Genomic DNA, 19,215 nt, shown 5'->3' on the forward strand with positions numbered 1-19,215 from the left:
GGCATCCCAGAAAAAACTGTCCTATGACCCATTTTTTAATCCCGAACCAAAGTTTGGGAAACACAGCAGCTGGAAATAAAACTAATAAAGAACTGGACTTGATATAATCTAGTTGTGTACTCAAAATGTACTATTACACTTGAACTTTACTTAATGTGTGTTGGGTTTGTTCCCGTTCCCTGCCGTCCAGTATTCCCACCAGGTATTCCCAGCACCTCCATCCGTCTAATGACTCATCGCAATGACTGGCTGTAAGTGGATTAATTCTTATCCCTGGTCAACTTTAATGTCTGCCAAAACACATGGCTGGGTGACACATGGGCCTTACGAGGCTCAGCATGACGGTAGTAAACACAAACAAAACAATCTACAGCAGAGACATGCATTCAAATGTAAGTACAAGCAACTTAACCTCTAAATCAGACAAACCTCACCTATGAGTCAAGATACACTATAACTACAGATACACTAAATAATAACATTCTACCACAACTAACCATCTACTTTCTTCATATCTCAGTAAGGAAAAAAAATTTCCCATTAAACTTGAAGGAAATATTGATGTTTATATCTCAAATCAACATGAACAGGACGCCTACAAGTTGTAGCCATGATGTGTCCCAATATTTTTGTCCATATAGTTTATAAACATCAATACTTCCTTTCAGTTTAATGGGAAATTTTTATTCCTAAATGAGATGTGAAGAAAGTAGATAACCATCTACTTTCTTCACATGTACTTTCTTCACTTTGTTCAGCTGAGGTACAAAATTATCACTTACAGTCAGAGCATGAAAAATATTTTAGAACGTTAGGGGTAAAACAGTTAAAACCATAGTCAGGATAAAAAATAAAAATAAAAAAATCAATGTTGAGAGAAATATAGTCAAAACCACCTCTGAGGCATTTTGGAAGCAAAGATAACAATTTATACAAAACTAACCAATGCAATAATATTTATCATAATATAAAACTATATTATGACATTTGTCATTATTGTTTTTGTATCCCAGACCCCTGTTAGAAAAGAAACACCTGAATTCAACATGTCCCAGTACTTTTGTTCATATAGTAGACTTCTAAGTGTGTGTATGTTGGTTTATGTCCTACCTGTTGACCCCATCTATGCACCTGCCCTCGTTCAAGCAGGGCAAACTGGCACATTCATCAATGTTGACCTCGCAGTCCTGGCCCTGGAAACCAGCCATGCACTCGCACCTGTACATGGCAACGTAGTCTCGGCAGGTGGCGCCGTTCTGACAGGGCTGGACCTCACACTCATCTATCTCCACTTCACAGTTAATCCCTGCAGGGGACAGTGCAGTGATGGCGGCCAGCCAAAGAGTGAGATTGGCTACACAGCTAATTATCTTAGCACACATACAGATGCAACACAATGAGAACAGAGCTGCCAAGATGGACAACAGCAACTCAGACTAATGCTACTTAAACAGACACAGCCTCTGTGCAGTAATTCTTAAAAGGTAAATACAAGGTGTTTACTGTCAAGAAGTTGATTTATGGTTATCTGAGTACACAGTTATTCATTAAGGACAGGCATATAAGATTAAAAGATGCCCTGGAAGGATGACATGATGAAGGGAACATAGATTTGATCCAACCAATATTTAGTCAAACGAAGATAGAGGAGACAGTGAGAACAAACAGAAAACAAGAAAAGCACTCAGAGAGCGCAGACCTCCACCAAGACAGATCTGCCTCCTCCCCGATCACCACTAAAATTTAATCATTTCTTCCTTGTGCACATATCAACATTTCCTGAAAATTTCCTGAAAATCTGTCCTTAACTTTTTGAGTTATCTTACTAACAAACACGCACGCAAACACGTAAACACACAAAGCAAAGTGATCACAATACCTCCTGGCGGAGGTAACAATATCAAAACTGGTAGAAGTGGCGGTGGAGTGGCATTTTCATATGGATGCCTGAGCTCAAATATTCTAGATCTGTTCAGTTTCACTAAAAAAAAAAACAGATCTAAGATCAGACAATGTGAGCATTATGAACCCTGACCTCCACATTTTCTGGTGTACAAATATACTTCAATGTATGTTTTGGATAATTGTTACAGGGAACATAATAAGTACCTGACTAAATATCAATTTCAATGTATGATTTTCAGTTTTGTATCATATTTGGTAGATTAGGTCACAATGCTAAAACATTATTATTTTTGAACAAACAAAACACAATATAACACAAACATGACAGTATTTTTTTTTTTTTTCAAAACTGGCAAAGTTCTGCCTCCTTCCTCATTACCTCCACCAGAAGGTATTGTGATCACTTTGCTTTGTGTGTTTGTGTGTTTAGTGTGTTTGTTTGTTTGTTTGTTTGTTTGTTTGTTTGTTTGTTTGTTTGTTTGTTAGCAAGATAACTCAAAAAGTTATGGATGGATTTTCATGAAATTTTCAGGAAATGTTGATACTGGCACAAGCGAGAAATTATTAAATTTTGGTGGGGATCGGGGAGGGGACGACACACAATGACACAGATCTGTCTTGGCGGAGGTCTGCGCTCTCTGAGTGCTTTTCTTGTTAATGATAATCTTGTCGTGTCACTGGAAAGGCCTCTGGTGAACAAATTCCTACCCCCTGGTGGATTATCTGTCTATTGCATGTATCTAATTGTATACATCAGGTTTTTCAAGAAAAAATTATCACACTGATCACGTAGAGGGCTTCAAAACTCATGTATCAAATATGATACGTTTGGCGTTATAAGGTTAAAGTTATATCTTCAGGTTTAAGTCTTTTTCTGATAAACCTGGCTTTTTATCGTATATGAATATGAATACGGACAGACAGACAGATACTACACACAAACACTGTGCATAACAAATCTGAAATATAAAAAAGATCTGAGCAAAGAACTTGGATAATTACAAAAATGAGCTGAGTCAAAAACACAAACCAAAGCAGTAAAGACAATAAAACAGTGACCAAACCTTTAAATCCTGGAGCACAGTCACACCTGTAGTGGTCCACCTCATCCAGACATGTGCCGTTGTTCTGACAGGGTCTGGAGGCACACTCGTTGATGTCTAAGTCACAGTGGTATCCTTGAAACCCAGGCACGCAGAAACACTGGTAGGCATTGACCCCGTCTTTACAGATGGCTCCGTTCTGACAGGGCTCGGACCGGCATTCATCAATGTCCTCCTCGCAGTCCCTCCCCTGGAAACCAGCAGGGCATTGGCACCGGTGTCCCATGTCCAGGTCGTCCACACAGGTGCCACCATTCCGGCAGGTTTCCTCCGAGCATGTGGTTACGTTTTCCTGGCAGTCGTCTCCTCCAGATCCAACGGGACAGTGACATGTATAACCATTGACTCTGTTGACACAAAGGGACCGGACCCCTGTGCAGGGGTTGTAATGACATTCATCTATGTCCTGGGTGCAGTTGAGGCCAGTGAAGCCATCTGGGCAGTGACAAGTGAAGTTGTCGGTCCCGAGAATGCCGCTGCAGTTGGCGCACGGGGCTTCCAGGCAGGGATCAAACAGGTCATCGCAGTGTTTGCCCATGAACCACACAGGTCCTTTCGGGCATATACACACATACTCACCCAGATGATCGAGACAAGTGGCGCCATTGTTGCAGGGAGACGACAGACACTTATCTGCTGCCGCCGTGCACAGTAGGCCTGGAACACAACACACCACTGTTATTAACTCATAAACACCTGAACACCCAAAAGCATCTACTCATCTAAAATGTTCAAGGACTTCTGAACCACTAATCCTATCAATGTATGTGAATAATCCAGGTAAAATGCAGTTCCTCAGCTTTTCACCAGTACTAGATCCACCTTTTTTGGATGTTCTGAGGCTCTGTAGTGAACATGGAAACACTGTCATCTTCAACACTGATTCACCAGTAAAACCCACGTTGTCCAACACTTTGTTTTTTTGTTCACTCAGTGATATATTTCAATTTTCTTTCAGTTTTTCCTGTGTTCATAAAATAACATTTGTATTTATTCTGAGTTTTTATGAAACCCACGTCATCCAACACTTTGTTGTTTTTTTGTTCAGTCAGTGATATATTTCACTTTTCTTTCAGTTTTTCCTGTTTTCATAAAATAACATTTGTATTTATTCTGAGTTTGTATGAACATCTTCATTATTAGCATATTTTATATGTAGGAAAGTACCTGATTTACAATGGAAAAATGCAAAATGCAGAAGATAACAACATTATTGTAATTGCAGTAAATGGTGATAAATCACTTATGAAATGTTAAACATAGAGGAAAATCAAATTTGGAAGTTGCCACTAAAATAAATCTCAGTCTTCAAGGGTCAAAGCTGTGCATGGCAACGTTTTACCAGGAATACTATATCTAAACATCCATTCTAAATATTATCTACTTGAATTTCTTGTTAAAAGTCCCTATATAAAACCTCATTTGCATTGGATTTGTGCAAATTAACCCCCTACATCTATGTGTCATCTGGCTCAAATTTCCTTGGTCAGGATATGTACAGTCAGTCCAGCTTGTATTTACCAGGCTGCAAATTAATACTGAATAAACAATAACTCAAACTATGAATTATGAAAGAGCTGCAGCATCTTAAACTGTCCACAATGAACATTTGAAAGATAAACAGTACCACAGTGCTTCAGTTTCAGCTTCAGAGTTTGTCATGTCATGTATTGTAATTGTCTCTCTCAACTCACCATATATTTTTTAATTTTTATCAATTACTAGAAATTTTGAGGCGACCCCATTTGAATTCCAGGTGACGCCATGTAGGGTCCCGACCCCAACGTTGAAAAACACTGGTAAACCCTCTAAGAACTGAATATATCTTGGCTGACACAGTGCACATCTTCTGCTGTGAGCTTTAGCTGCATTACCTGTGGCTTATATAGTGGTCTATCTCTAACTCTGACCTTTAGACATGCTTAGAAACAGAAACCAATCTAGTAACGAGGAGTAGAAAGCCCTTTCCTCTGGACTTAAGGTCACAGCAGATGGTGTTGAAAGTAAACTTCTTAGACGACCATGCTTGCAGATGTCAATGTTGTCAATGAAATTACCACTCACTACTATTGTGACAGTATTTCCTCAAGTCGTTTCTCAAAGGTCATAGGCCACAGCATTTGTTAAACAAGCCGATGGAGTTCGATACAAAATATTCAACAATATTAAGTCCTTTTTTTTGCTGCATTTACACCTGATGTCCACACTAGTTCTGTTTTTTTGTAGCTGACCCTATTTAGTTTAGAACAAAACACACATTGGCTGCCTGACTGGTCACTACATAATCCTCCCTGATTCATTGAGCCTCTGTCATGTGACCGGTTCCAGAATTCTAGAAGATGTAGCCCAGATTACCAGCCATGGATGTATCATGACACCAGCTGTTGATTCAACACAGATACTGAATTAAATGTGCTTTTGTTACCATTTGTTGATCTGGTAAATTCAGCATGTTACCATGATGCTACTGAGTACAATCACAGTAGATGAGCAGTTATTATTATTATAATTATATTATTATATATTATAATTTCAGCCCATTACACTGGGGTACAAGTCTACAAAATAAAAGTACTGCAACTTTAAGTTTAAGTCACTAATAAAGGAAAATTAAGTTTAAAAAAAAAAAAAAAATGCTGGTTGGTTGTAGTTTCCAAGATACAGTCTTGGGTTAAAATGTGAAATTTGAAGAATTAATTAATTGTATTTTGTGTTATTCAACCCTCTAGTACACATGTGTCAAACATGCAGCCCGGGGGCCAAATCTGGCCCGCCAAAGGGTCCAGTCCAGCCCTTGGGATGAATTTGTGAAATGCAAAAATTACACTAAGATATTAAAAATCCTTTTATTTCAGGTTCCACATTCAGAACAATTCAATCTCCAGTGGGCAGGACCAGTCAAATACTATTATAACATATAAATAATGACAACTCCAAATTTTTCTCTTTGTGAATATAAATATTTTCATGTATTTACACTAAAACAAAGTATAATTTCGCAAAAAATGTGAATAACCTAAACAAATATGAACATGAAACCTGAAAGAGAAGTACAATTTTAACAAGATTCTGCCTGTTATTAAATGTTTTGTGTGTTTGTAGACTGTGATCTGTAAGTTAAAATGTACATGTGTAAATGATAAACTGAGGCAGAATACTGTTAAAATTACACTTATTTTTTCAATTTTGGAGTTGACATTATTTATATATTTTTACGTTATTATTTTACTGGTCCGGCCCACTTCAGATCAAATTTAGCTGAATGTGGCCCCTGAACTAAAATGAATTTGACACCCCTGCTCTAGTATCTCCAAAACTGAACTGAAAACTATACACTACAGTGCAAAATTCGTAGTCCAGTGTTAGGTTTGTAAAGGTGTAAAGTTCTAATGACCACACATATGCTAATGTAAGATTTTTTGTTAAATGTCTTGAATTAAAGCTGAAAGTTCACACTTCATGCTCCATCTTGTTTTTTGTGTAAACCAACAAAACTTCCAGATATACAGTGCTGTGGAACAGTCCTGGTCCATCATTGATGTTTGTTGGTTAAGTAAAATTTTGATGACCACACATATCTGTGTCTCAGTCTCTGTATTTAGATCCAATCTGATATATGTGAAGTATGAACAGCAGGAAAAACAAAAGTTTCAGGGAAAAAACAGCTTTTATAAACCAAAGTGGTCATATTTAGTGTGACCTTCCTTAGCATTTAACACTTCTTTAACCCTTTTGTTCAGACAATATGAGATTTATTGCATTCATTTTCTGATGTTTTATACCAGGTTTCATTCAACACATGTCAGATGTTTCTAATTGTTTGTGCTGCTTCTTGTCATGGGGTCAATAGTCACAAAAAGTGGCTTTAACCTTTACAACACATTTAGTTCAGTTTTCTATGTGTCTCTTAAAAGGTTGTACACACATATTTCCTGTATTTTCTTGTTGTATTTGAAGAAAACACAATGAGAAATAAATATATATTATCATTTCAACCCTCAAAAAATCAACAGATAAAGGTGGAATAAGACTGTTGCACAGTATTGTACATACAGGCACATGTTACGCAAAGCAGTCTTACTATCATCCACAACTGCGTGTTTTAAATAAACTAAAATTAAGATAACCCTGTCATTGTTGGTATTCTTCTTTTTCCAACATCTCTGAGCACAAGTAATCCCACTACACTAGAGCTGCACAATATATCCTTGTCATCAAGATGTATGTGTGCGCAATAGTCACATCGCAGATCCTGCAATGTAGGAGGCAAATCGAGCTCAACGTGTTCTCAGTGTTTTTCAACCTTGGGGTCGTGACCCTACATGGGGTCACCTGAAATTTCTAGTAATTCATAAAAATAAAAATACAAAAATTACAAATAAAAATATTTTTAATGATTCAATATATATTTCATTATAATTAAAACACCACACACTTTTCCTACTGAAAATCAAGTTCAAATAAAATGCAGAATATACTGTAGTATCTGAGAGGGCATATCTTGATTGACCCGATCATGTGACCGTGTGCCCATAGTTTGAGTTATTGTTTGTTCAGTATTATTTTGCAGCCTTGTAAATACAAGCTGGACTGACTGTACATATCCTGACCAAGGAAAATAAAATTCTCACTTTGTGCAGTTATCTCAACCTGGCTTATCTGCCTTTGTCCATAATAATATACATTATATAGTCTAAATGTCATCTAAAATTAATGTTCATTTGCAACATAGTATAGCAAACTATTACGTGATCAAAAACAAATTAATTTTAGCAAAAAGAATGTCTCTGTTTTGAATGTCTGGGGTCACAGCAATCCACCAATTGTAATCGTTCTTAATCAGTTTGCCGAAGTGGACCACGCCCCTGCACACGGAGTGAGTCACTGGTAACAACATTGAAAAATGAGCAACAAACAGGAGAAAATCACTGAAAACGAAGACTTTGAGCCAAAAAGAAAAGCAACGTCAGTTGTCTGGGATTATTTCGGCTACGAGAAGGATGATACTGACACACGTGTTCTGTGCCAATAGTGCCTTTCAATTGTTGCCACAACGAGAGGTAGCACAACTAATTTGTCTGACTATTTATGACAGCACCACACAGCTATCATATTGCAATATATATCGCAAGGTTAAAAAAAATCACATCAGTTTTTTTCCATTATTGTGCAGCCCTACTCTACACTAGCCTACCTACAAAAGGATGCTATGAAATTACAGCAAGGTTGCAGAAACTGTGCTCCAAGTCATCATCAACATCCCTGTGATGTGTTTGTATCTTCCTGGCAACACCTCCACTCCTCTTTTCCCATTGCATCCACTTTGACACCTTCAGTTCCTCACATGCATCTGTTATCACTTCCTTTATCCGCTGTGATGCTGAGCCACCCCGCTCACATCAGTCTCTCACTTCGACTTGATGCTTTCCATACCTGATAAACCCAGAGACGGGCTGTGCTGTTTGTACTTCCTCTGCTGGTAACAAGCTCCAGGATAATGATTATAACCCAAACATACTGTAAGTTCAGCCACTGTTAGAACTAAAGGAAGTGCTGTCAGGCTTCAAGCAGCTTTTTTTTTTGTTGTTGTTTTTTAAATATTCTGACATTTTTTCCATCATGATAAGAGTTTGAGTTTTGATTTAAATTGTTCTGTTAAATGGTAAAAGTTGTTTCCTAAGTTATGTGGTCGTGATAGGATTTCAACTTACAGATATAATTAACCTGGTCTATTTTTTTTTTTTTTTTTAATGAATTATCTACCTTAGAGATTAAATGTGCTAAATCTTACATACTTTAAAAAGATTAATTGGAAAACAATTGACAAAAGTGCTGGTTAGCTGATGTTTTCTATGTATATGATAAAGTGATATTCCACAAATGTATTTATTTATGTCCATTTATACAATGGATTTATGAACGTTCTAGTATAGAGAACCTGTAAAGTGAATGTATTTTCATCTGCAAACAGTGTTTTGCAGTAGATCTGGTAGCTCTGACACAAACATTTCTTTGGAATTAAACCCATTCTCTCATTAATTCACACAATTTCCCATTTTGACCCTAGACTCTATATGGACACTAAAGCCAACCAGCATTTTAACTTAGTAAAGTTAACAACTTTTATCCTGGAGGAATTTTACTTGTAGACTTGTGTTATCAAGCTCTCAAAGTTCCAATGGAAAAAGCATAATTTGTGATTTTTCTGTGTTTGCTTTTAGTTATTTACAAATGCTCCCTTCCATTCTATTGTAAATCTTCCAATTCATTGTTCATTTAATTTGATCTGGTTTCAGACATTCAACTTTTTATGCAAATATGTTACATGTTAGTTTCATAGAATATCTTTGTTATTGTAATAAGTACGACTTTCAATGAGTTGTCTGTATAAATGTGATACAATATTAAACAACATCAGCAAGATGGCAATAAATCAAGTCCCAGGAAAGACTCTTAGATTTGTTATTTGTGCTATTACTGTTAAAATCTTACTTAAGCATCTTACAAAACATCAAAACCTGAACTACTCACTTCAGAGACAGAGACACCTCAGGCCACATAGCTGCTGAACAGCAGCTCAGCCAGAGGGAGGTAGCTGGAAACCTGCAGCCTGACTTACAGCTTTTATAATTGTATTTATTTATTTTGTATTTTTGCATTACAAAAGGAGGGCTAGTGTTATTTATTGTTAAGTTTTTTTTTTTTTATTGTTGCTGGGATTGTTATTGTTATTTGTTTGTTATTTATTTTTAAACTTAAACTAATCTATTACAGTCTGTCTCTAATAAAGTTGTGAACATTAAAATAGAAAATGAAAGAAAGGGGAAACCCTTGTCTTCACTGATAAGATTTCATTAGCAGCAGCTGCTGTCAGGTTAATAGAATGCGGAGTCTAAGTGTTTATCAGTGAATGTAAATGCGTCAGAAATAAGAACAGATACAGTACTTTAGAATCTGTAAAACTCATAACCCTGACTGTATTTCCACATATCACACAGCGCGCCAAACATGATGCATTAACTAACCCACATCTCATGAATCCAAAAAGTGGGTTAAGAGACACAGAAACAGTCTCCTCCACTTTTCACCTCAAACTCCATCAACGCTGAACACATTCCAAGGAGCTGATAACAGCTCCTCCCACTCGCCACCCTTCCCCCCCGCATGTAATGGAGCAATTCTAGATCACGGCCCAGGCTGGACAGGGCTGATCCATGGTACTGACTGGTACCAGCATCTCAGCGCAGCAATAACACTGAGCAGAGCTGGTGACTCATCCTGCTGTCTGTTAGCAGGTAGATCAACCCGCCAACGCTGTCCAGAGACCGCACTGGGTCTCTTCAGAGAGTTGAAAGAAGAAGATACACCACTACTGACTTTGATAAGAAGGAGGGAGTTCATTTGCATCTAATGGAGTGTGTAATGTGTGATGTGTAATGTGTAATGAGAAGAAATGTACATTTATCACATACATGACAAAAAGCTTCATTTCAATGTAACTCGGGTCATTTTTCCACAAAATTCCAAAAGTTCATGTTCATGCTTGCTTTAGTGTAATGTCTGCTTCTTGATACTGGAAATAATATGTAACATTAGCTATTATTAGCTTAGAAACTCCAACACAAACTCCATATTGGCTCACAAATGTTCATAGATGTTGCATGTTTTAACTTTAAAGGAGCAATTTGTTGTATTTCTGCTTTCAAATATATATATATATATATATATATATATATATATATGTGTGTGTGTGTGTGTGTGTGTGTGTGTGTATATATACATTCATACATACATATATATATATATCCATACATACATACATACATACATATACATATATATATATATATATATATATATATATATATATATACACATATATATACATATATATATACATATACATATATATATATATATATATATATATATATATATATATATATATATACATACATACATACATATACATATATATATATATATATATATATATATATATATATATATATACATACATACATACATATATATATATATATATATATATATATATAGTACAGGCCAAAAGTTTGGACACACCTTCTCATTCTTCGCATTTTCTTTATTTTCATGACTATTTACTTTGTAGATTCTCACTGAAGGCATCAAAACTATGAATGAACACATGTGGAATTATGTACTTAACAAAAAAGTGTGAAATAACTGAAAACATCTCTTATATTCTAGTTTCTTCAAAGTAGCCACCCTTTGCTCTGATGACTGCCTTGCACACCCTTGGCATTCTCTTGATGAGCATCAAGAGGTAGTCACCTGAAATGGTTTTCACTTCATAGCTGTGCCTTGTCAGGGTTACTTAGTGGAATTTCTTGCCTTATTGATGGGGTTGGGACCATCAGTTGTGTTGTGCAGAAGTCAGGTTGATGCACAGCTGACAGCCCTATTGGACAACTGTTAGAATACATATTATGGCGAGAACCAATCAGCTAAGTAAAGACAAACGAGTGGCCATCATTACTTTAAGAAATGAAGGTCAGTCAGTCTAGAAAATTTCAAAAACTTTGAATGTGTCCCCAAGTGCAGTCGCAAAAACCATCAAGCGCTACAACGAAACTGGCTCACATGAGGACCGCCCCAGGAAAGGAAGACCAAGAGTCACCTCTGATGCTGAAGATAAGTTCATCTGAGTCACCAGCCTCAGAAATCGCAAATTAACAGCAGCTCAGATTAGAGACCAGATGAATACCACACAGAGCTCTAGCAGCAGACACATCTCTACAACAACTGTTAAGAGGAGACTGCGTGAATCAGGCCTTCATGGTCAAACAGCTGCTAGGAAACCACTGCTCAGGAGAGGCAACAAACAGAAGACATTTATTTGGGCCAGGAAACCCAAGGAATGGACATTAGACCAGTGGAAATCTGTGCTTTGGTCTGATGAGTCCAAATTTGAGATCTTTGGATCCAACCGCCGTGTCTTTGTGCGACGCTGAAAAGGTGAACGGATGGATGCTACATGCCTGGTTCCCACCGTGAAGCATGGAGGGGGAGGTGTGATGGTGTGGGGGTGCTTTGCTGGTTACACTGTTGGGGATTTATTCAAGATTGAAAGCAACCTGAATCAGCATGGCTACCACAGCATCCTGAAGTGACAGGCCATTCCATCCGGTTTGCGTTTAGTTGGACCATCATTTATGTTTCAACAGGACAATGACCCCAGACACACCTCCAGGCTGTGTGAGGGATATTTGACCAAGAAGGAGAGTGATGGAGTGCTGTGCCAGATGACCTGGCCTCCACAGTCACCGGACCTGAACCCAATCGAGATGGTTTGGGGTGAGCTGGACCGCAGAGTGAAGGCAAAAGGGCCAACAAGTGCTAAGCATCTCTGGGAACTTCTTCAAGACTGTTAGGAAACCATTTCAGGTGACTACCTCTTGAAGCTCATCAAGAGAATGGCAAGAGTGTGCAAAACAGTCATCAGAGCTAAGGGTGGCTACTTTGAAGAAACTACAATATAAGAGATGTTTTCAGTTATTTCACACTTTTTTGTTAAGTACATAATTCCACATGTGTTCATTCATAGTTTTGATGCCTTCAGTGAGAATCTACAAAGTAAATAGTCATGAAAATAAAGAAAATGCAAAGAATGAGAAGGTGTGTCCAAACTTTTGGCCTGTACTGTATATACACATATATATATATATATATATATATATATATATATATATATATATATATATGTGTGTGTGTGTGTGTGTGTGTGTGTGTGTGTGTGTGTGTGTGTGTGTATATACACACTTTTTTTTTTATTAGGGACAGTGCAATATTCATGAACATCTACAACAATTGCAGCTGTAAATATGCCAGATTGTGGCAACAGAGCTAATTTCCATCTGGAGTCCCTAAATGGCCTAAACTCATCATTAGTATTTAGAACATGGAGCTGTGCAGTTCTGTCAAAGATGCTAATGTATTGGATTGTACAGATATGAAATGAATTTATGTAAAGCATCAGAAAGTTGCCAGATGGGATGAGAACCACTGAGAAACAACTTTTAGTCAAAGAAAACAAGTACTAAAAATAGAAGCTCCTGTTTTCTCCACTGGACACAGCTCTAAATGAAAAGGTTGGAGTTTGATGCTGAAATGGCAGCATTTCTTCTCCACAGGTGATTTTGATTATGACTCTTATGAAGGCATAAAGTTGTTATGTCATGTTATTGTCTTTGCTAAATTGCAGTTTGTTGAGCCACAGTTTAGACTAAACTGTGACAGTTCTGACTTTGTTCGATTCCAAACAGATCTTTAGTTCAGCTACTGACAACACAAACTGTACAGAAAAACAGAGGTGGTTTGTGTTTTTAGTATGGCTGTTTTCTGTCTTAAAACAGAGCTAAGCTAACAGAGCTACAATGTAAACTATCAGTTGATGCTGCACGTGAAGATTACAAGACAGTGTTATTTTGAGTGGCTGTCAAAGTAAGCGGCCATGAGTTTTAGATTGAAGAAGAAAACCTGATGACGCCATAATACAAATGTGTGTAAACAATAGGCTGTATATGTTATTCACAGGGTGATACAGTCTGTGGATACTTAGCATTGATTCGTTTATAATGTGTGTGAGTCCTGATAATTCATATACTTCAATAAGTTGTCAAAAGAACTACTGCAGTTTGTTTCCCAAGCTACTTTTTATTCCCAAACTAAATCTTTATTGCAGAGAAAACAAAATAATACATTGCCTCAACTTAATGATATTTAGGCTATTAAAGCAGACATTTAGGGTTTCTTAATACTAGCGGCATTGTACCCGTGGTGCCATTGTGTGTGAAAGTGCCTATACATTATTGTAAATGGACACAGGATGAGCAGCAGCAATTTTGTAAAAAAAATTGTTGTGATGTTATTTGTTCACATTATTTGGGAGTGGATATTTAAGGAATGTTTTCAAGACACAATTATGCATTTAGGCAGTTTGCTTATTTCAGTACCAGCAATTTATAGTGTATGCAGTGAAATACTGCGTATTTGCATTCTTCATCAAAATTGAACGGCAGCATAACTACCTCCAAAAATGGAGTATGGCGGCAGGGATGAAGAATTCAAAGTAGAGAGAGGCTAAAATCGCCCAGCATACCTCACAACATTTGAATATGGACATAAAATTTTGCCTACTAGATAGTCAGGTAATGTTTGTATTCATTTGGCGAGTTTCGCAGCGATCGGGTCTGTGAAGGCTGAGGAAAATCCGTACAAACACCCTCCTGTGCTGCAACATCGATGAGACACAGAACGTGTATTAAATAGTAGCATATCTAGCAAATTACAAAACATCTCTAAATTAATCTGTTTATTTTTTCTGTCATCCAAATTTGTCACTCTCAAACAAAAGACTAAAATAGTTCCACTTATGTAGGACAGTGTATAGTTTGTGTAAAATATGTAAAGATGATAGGGCAAACATTGCTAAGGAAGTCCAAACTTTTAAAAGATTTTTTCAGAAAGCATTCAAATACCTCATAAAATCAACGTTTACAAGTGAGGCTAGATCTTTTACCCCCTAGCAGGTGCAGGGGGTAGAAGGAGGAATAGTGTTTACTCCAAGTCACAGCCACAGCAACACAAAGTCAACATAAACTCATGCTGCAGGGCAGAGGAAGCAGCGACACAGTGAATCACAGAGTGAAGGGAAGCCCCTGGCTAACGCACAAGTCGAGCTCAGAGGAATTTTATTGAATCACCACAAGCGACTGGCAGCCCCGCCGGGGATGGGCTTTGTGCTCCCGGAGCTCCGCAGCAGGTGGTTGCCATGCTTTGTATCAAAAAATGCGCAAATCCTCCCTGAATCAGTCACAGTTACACAGTGAGTCTGAGACGTACATCCTTTTGTTTGCTTTAGAGCTGCGACAAAGGCTGCGTCATCTATTACACTATTTGTCTGGTGTTTCTTCTTAAAGTTAGATTTGTGGGAGTCGTCAGAGTCATTAAACATAGATGAATAGTGTGCAACTAAACCTTTACTTTAACATTCTTCTTTCTTTTTATTTACTATATTTGAAACTGGGGGATATTTTTTTAAAACTCCACACACTAAACCACAAAACCTCACCCCAAATCAGGAAAACAAGCAAACAAGTCTTGTAAAATACATCTAACTGTATCATCAATCTGTTTTGTCATATTTCATACCTCAACAATACAAGCACAGTCACAGAAAACAAGAGCATTTCCTAAGAAACGAACCAAAAAAACAACAAATTTCTGCCTTCTTGCAATTGCTATCTCAATTAGAAACACTGACTTGTGTGCACAGTTGCTGCTGCACGTTTCATCTGTTTCTCCAAACAAGAATGCAGATGAACTTACTGTTCACTGACATGTCTATAAAAACCACATTCATTATTCAATAAAGCTGTTAAAGTATTTATTTTTTTTTTTTTAACTTTTCTTTCTTTACCCTGAATTTAACAGGGTTTCCACATATTAAGCTTTGCTGTTAATACACAAGTACAATAGCCTTCTTGAAACTGCAACCTCATTCAGAAAAGCAGTTACTTGTTTGCACAGTTTTCAAAAAGAGTGTGGAAAAATTAGATTGTGCACATTGGCTATGAGTGTTACAGCTTTTGGGATAGTTTGTCAATGATCTATTAGTGTTTAAATATTCAGAAATAAAGACAGAACTTTGTAGGATTGGCTGTAGCTGCTACATACATCCACTATGTTTTCAGGTCCAGACACTCTCCGTTTCCCTCTGGAAGGATAAAATGCACTTGTCTCCTTGTGAACATCTGGTGGTGGCAGTCTTTAAGAGGAGAGGCAGAACGGTGCTTGTGGATCATCCTCTGTATTAAATGTGCAAATGTTCAGCTGATTTAAAATGAAGAGTCATCCATTTTTACATTTTTTTTTCTCTCAAATCCATCTTATTTTTTCATATTAAGTTGTTGAAGATGGTCTTCTTTGATTCCTAAAGACCTAAACAACCACTGTTGACCAGAAACATCGACTGATCTAAATTGTTTGATACATTTTTTAACCACTAATCCTATCTAATCATTAATACATGTAAATAATTCAGGTAAAATGTAGTTTTCCAGGTTTACAGCAGCATCAGATATGACCCTTTTGGACATTTAGAGGTTCCATAGTGAACATGGAAACACTGTCATCTTCTACAACATTGCTTTACCAGTAAAACCCACAGAGTTTGACAAATGATAGCAGATGTGCAACTTTTCCTCAGTTTTCTGTGTTTTAATATAATAACCTGTGTTTTTACTTTGAGGTTTTATGAACAATTACATCATCAGGAAATTAAACATATCAGAAATACCAGACTTTCACAGAAAAATCCAAAATGTGGGGGATAATAAATGGTGATGAATGACTTAGGAATAGTTAAATGTAAAGAAAAATTAATTTTGGAGGCAGGACAAAAATAGTTCCCTGTCGTTGAGGCTTAAATAAATGCTCTTGAATGCAAACTTCTCCCAAACTCGCTTCAGCTTTGCTTTCAGTTTCTTTTCAGAGTGCCAGGTCTCTTACCATGCTCCTTAAAACCCATCTCTCCCTCCATTCAAGACAGAGACAAAAAAAAATCTGTGCAGCAAGCAGCCGGACGCTCAGCTCGTTACCATGGAAACCCTTAACAATGCCAACCAGCCAATCCCCGCCATGGGTCCGCCACCGTTTTAAACAAGCCTCAGACGCTTCACACAAATGAAGGTCGCGGGAAAAATAGGTCAACAGGGTTTCTTAAGGTGCAGGGGTCGCACGGTGCCCCCCCCAATCCCATCCCACAAGGACACGCCCCTGGAATGGAGCCACATGGGCTCCAAACTTATACAACTGCACACTTAGACAGCATTATATTAGTTCAGTATAATTTAAAGCATGGCACGGGTGTCAAACTCATTTTAGTTCAGGGGCCACATACAGCCCAATTTGATCTTAAGCAAGCAAAATAATAGTATAATAGCTTATAAATAATGACAATTCCAAAATTTTCTGTTAAAAAAAGTAAAATTACAGCATGAAAATGTTTATGTTTACAAAATATCCTTCCACAAAACATGTGAATAACCTGTAAATCCATGAACAACCCCAAATTTCTTAAGAAAAATAAGTTAAGTTTTAACAATATTATGTCTCAGCTTATGATTTACAGATATACATTACAACTTACAGATCACAGTGGATCTATAAGAAGACATTCAAGACTCAGTGACACTCTTTGACTGTCAATGTCTTCCGTGTAATTTTTGCATTTTGCAAATTCATGCTGTGGGCCAGACTCTTTGGAGGACCGGTTTTGTTTTATAGCACGGCTTATCTGATATAGAAGATGCTTAAGTCACTAAAGTAAATCTTTTTTGAGTTAACACTTTGAAACCTGTACATTATGATGGTAGGAGTAGGGCTTTGCGGTAGTTTTACACACACACACACACACACACACACACACGTACATATGTTACATGCGTAACACATGTGGACACAAACAAGCTCACACACATGCAAACAAAAAGCTGCATCTGTGACGAAAAACTAAATAGTTGGATTTCACATATTAATTCAAGATTTCAGTCATTTGATCTAAAACAGTTTATGTTTCAGCCACGTTACCCCTTAAAAGCCCAGACTGAACATCTTTATGGTTGTAAAATAAGTGGAGGAGCTGTAATAATATGCCTGTGCCTTGTAAAGTCAGATAAAATTGAGTTTATCTACTTTTTGTGCTATGTAATGAACTCATAGAATTCACAAAACAGACTTGTTTCATTATTTGCAGTTGTTCAGTTGATAATATTCTTTTGGGACACATGTACATGGTTAGTTAATGAAATCTAAATAAATAACCTGAAAAACACCCATGATAACACTACAATAGAGGGATTTAATTAATGAGCTCAGTAAAGGTTAGATTTTGCCAAGAAAATTATTTGGAAGTTGAAAACATCAACTTTTTCAATTCAAAAAACTAGAGCCTGATGTTCTTGATGTCATTTTTATGAATATTTTGACCAAATTATCCATTCTTAGACTAAAAGAAAAGCAAAATGTGGACTTGATAAGAATCATATTAAACTGTATTACAGACACCTGATGCCAACTAATAAAAACAGAATAAATACAGGAGAAGCAGAGTCCAAAACATTGCTCTGGACCTTTGAAACTAGAAGATGTTGCGCTTCAAAGGAAATTTAATACATAAATTGTTGGGTTGCTGTTCTGTTATAAACCCTAAAGGTAATGAAATCTGCATATATTTCCACAGAATTCAGCTGCACTTGTTGCTCACCCAGCTTGAACATCATCATGGTGATCAGCACCGTCCTCTGATATCTGGACCAAATTCTTCCAAACTCCATGTCAAAGTGTTTCCGGTCAGCGTGGCGTGAAGCTATCAGTCCACGGCTTGTCCATCCATAACAGTGCAGTGCTCCTTCCATCCAGGCCAGCCAGGCTTCAGCTGAGGGTGAAGACCAGCTCCTCCATGCCTGACCACTGCTGGGACTCTGGGGATGAGTTGGTGTGAGCTGGTGTGTTGAAGTGTGTTGGAGTCTCTGGGGACCAAGCAGGGCTGGAGTAAAGTGGAGTAATCACTCCAGCAGAGGGTGATGGAAGGAAAACATGGACTGGGACATGGATTGGAGTCAGGGCTGGATCTGAGGGATCAGGCACAGGTTGCATCTGATTCTCCAAACAAGAACAAAGCTGAAGGTACTGTTCACTGCCATTATCACTACAAAAGCCACAATTCACAGATCCCTAAAGCCTTTTGTAACCCTCCGGTATTCCGGCCAGAGAGGCCCTTCATAACCACCAAAAGTGAGTAATCTGTGCGGTGCTGTAGTAACGTCACATTTTTCCCATACAGTTTGTTTGTAACTTTTTGTCTTTTTTTTTTTTTTTTTGGTACATTTTTTTTGTGTGTTTCATGAACGTGAGCCATGAAGAAAAATACCAAATGCTCAATAACTGTCATATTTTTAACCCTGTAAATGACATTTGCAATGTAAACAAAACCATATATTTTGATGCAACACCCCCCCCCACACACACACACACACACACACATTTTTTTTCCTAATACATTACATAAAAATGAGATGATTTATTTATTTATTTTGTAGTGTATATCATCGCAGCCTGGCATATGTCAATGATTAACACCAACAATGGTTAATATGCATTATTA

General features: G+C 37.3%; 1 protein-coding gene across 1 annotated transcript in view; it reads right to left on the minus strand.

Moving 5' to 3' along the window:
- The window catches only part of LOC115426420 (protein crumbs homolog 1), a 41,428-nt gene extending 22,852 nt beyond the window's left edge, over positions 1-18,576 (minus strand). The window contains exons 1-3 of the mRNA XM_030144542.1: positions 18,316-18,576; positions 2,970-3,665; positions 1,111-1,306 (exon numbers count right to left, since the gene is read on the minus strand). Of these exons, the coding sequence (XP_030000402.1) occupies positions 1,111-1,306; positions 2,970-3,665; positions 18,316-18,466 (1,043 nt within the window). The 5' untranslated portion in view covers positions 18,467-18,576. The remainder of the gene's footprint in view (positions 1-1,110; positions 1,307-2,969; positions 3,666-18,315) is intronic.
- Between the last annotated feature and the right edge of the window lie 639 nt (positions 18,577-19,215).

This window comes from Sphaeramia orbicularis, chromosome 9 (assembly GCF_902148855.1).
Source record: "Sphaeramia orbicularis chromosome 9, fSphaOr1.1, whole genome shotgun sequence".
NCBI classification, from domain to species: domain Eukaryota; kingdom Metazoa; phylum Chordata; class Actinopteri; order Kurtiformes; family Apogonidae; genus Sphaeramia; species Sphaeramia orbicularis.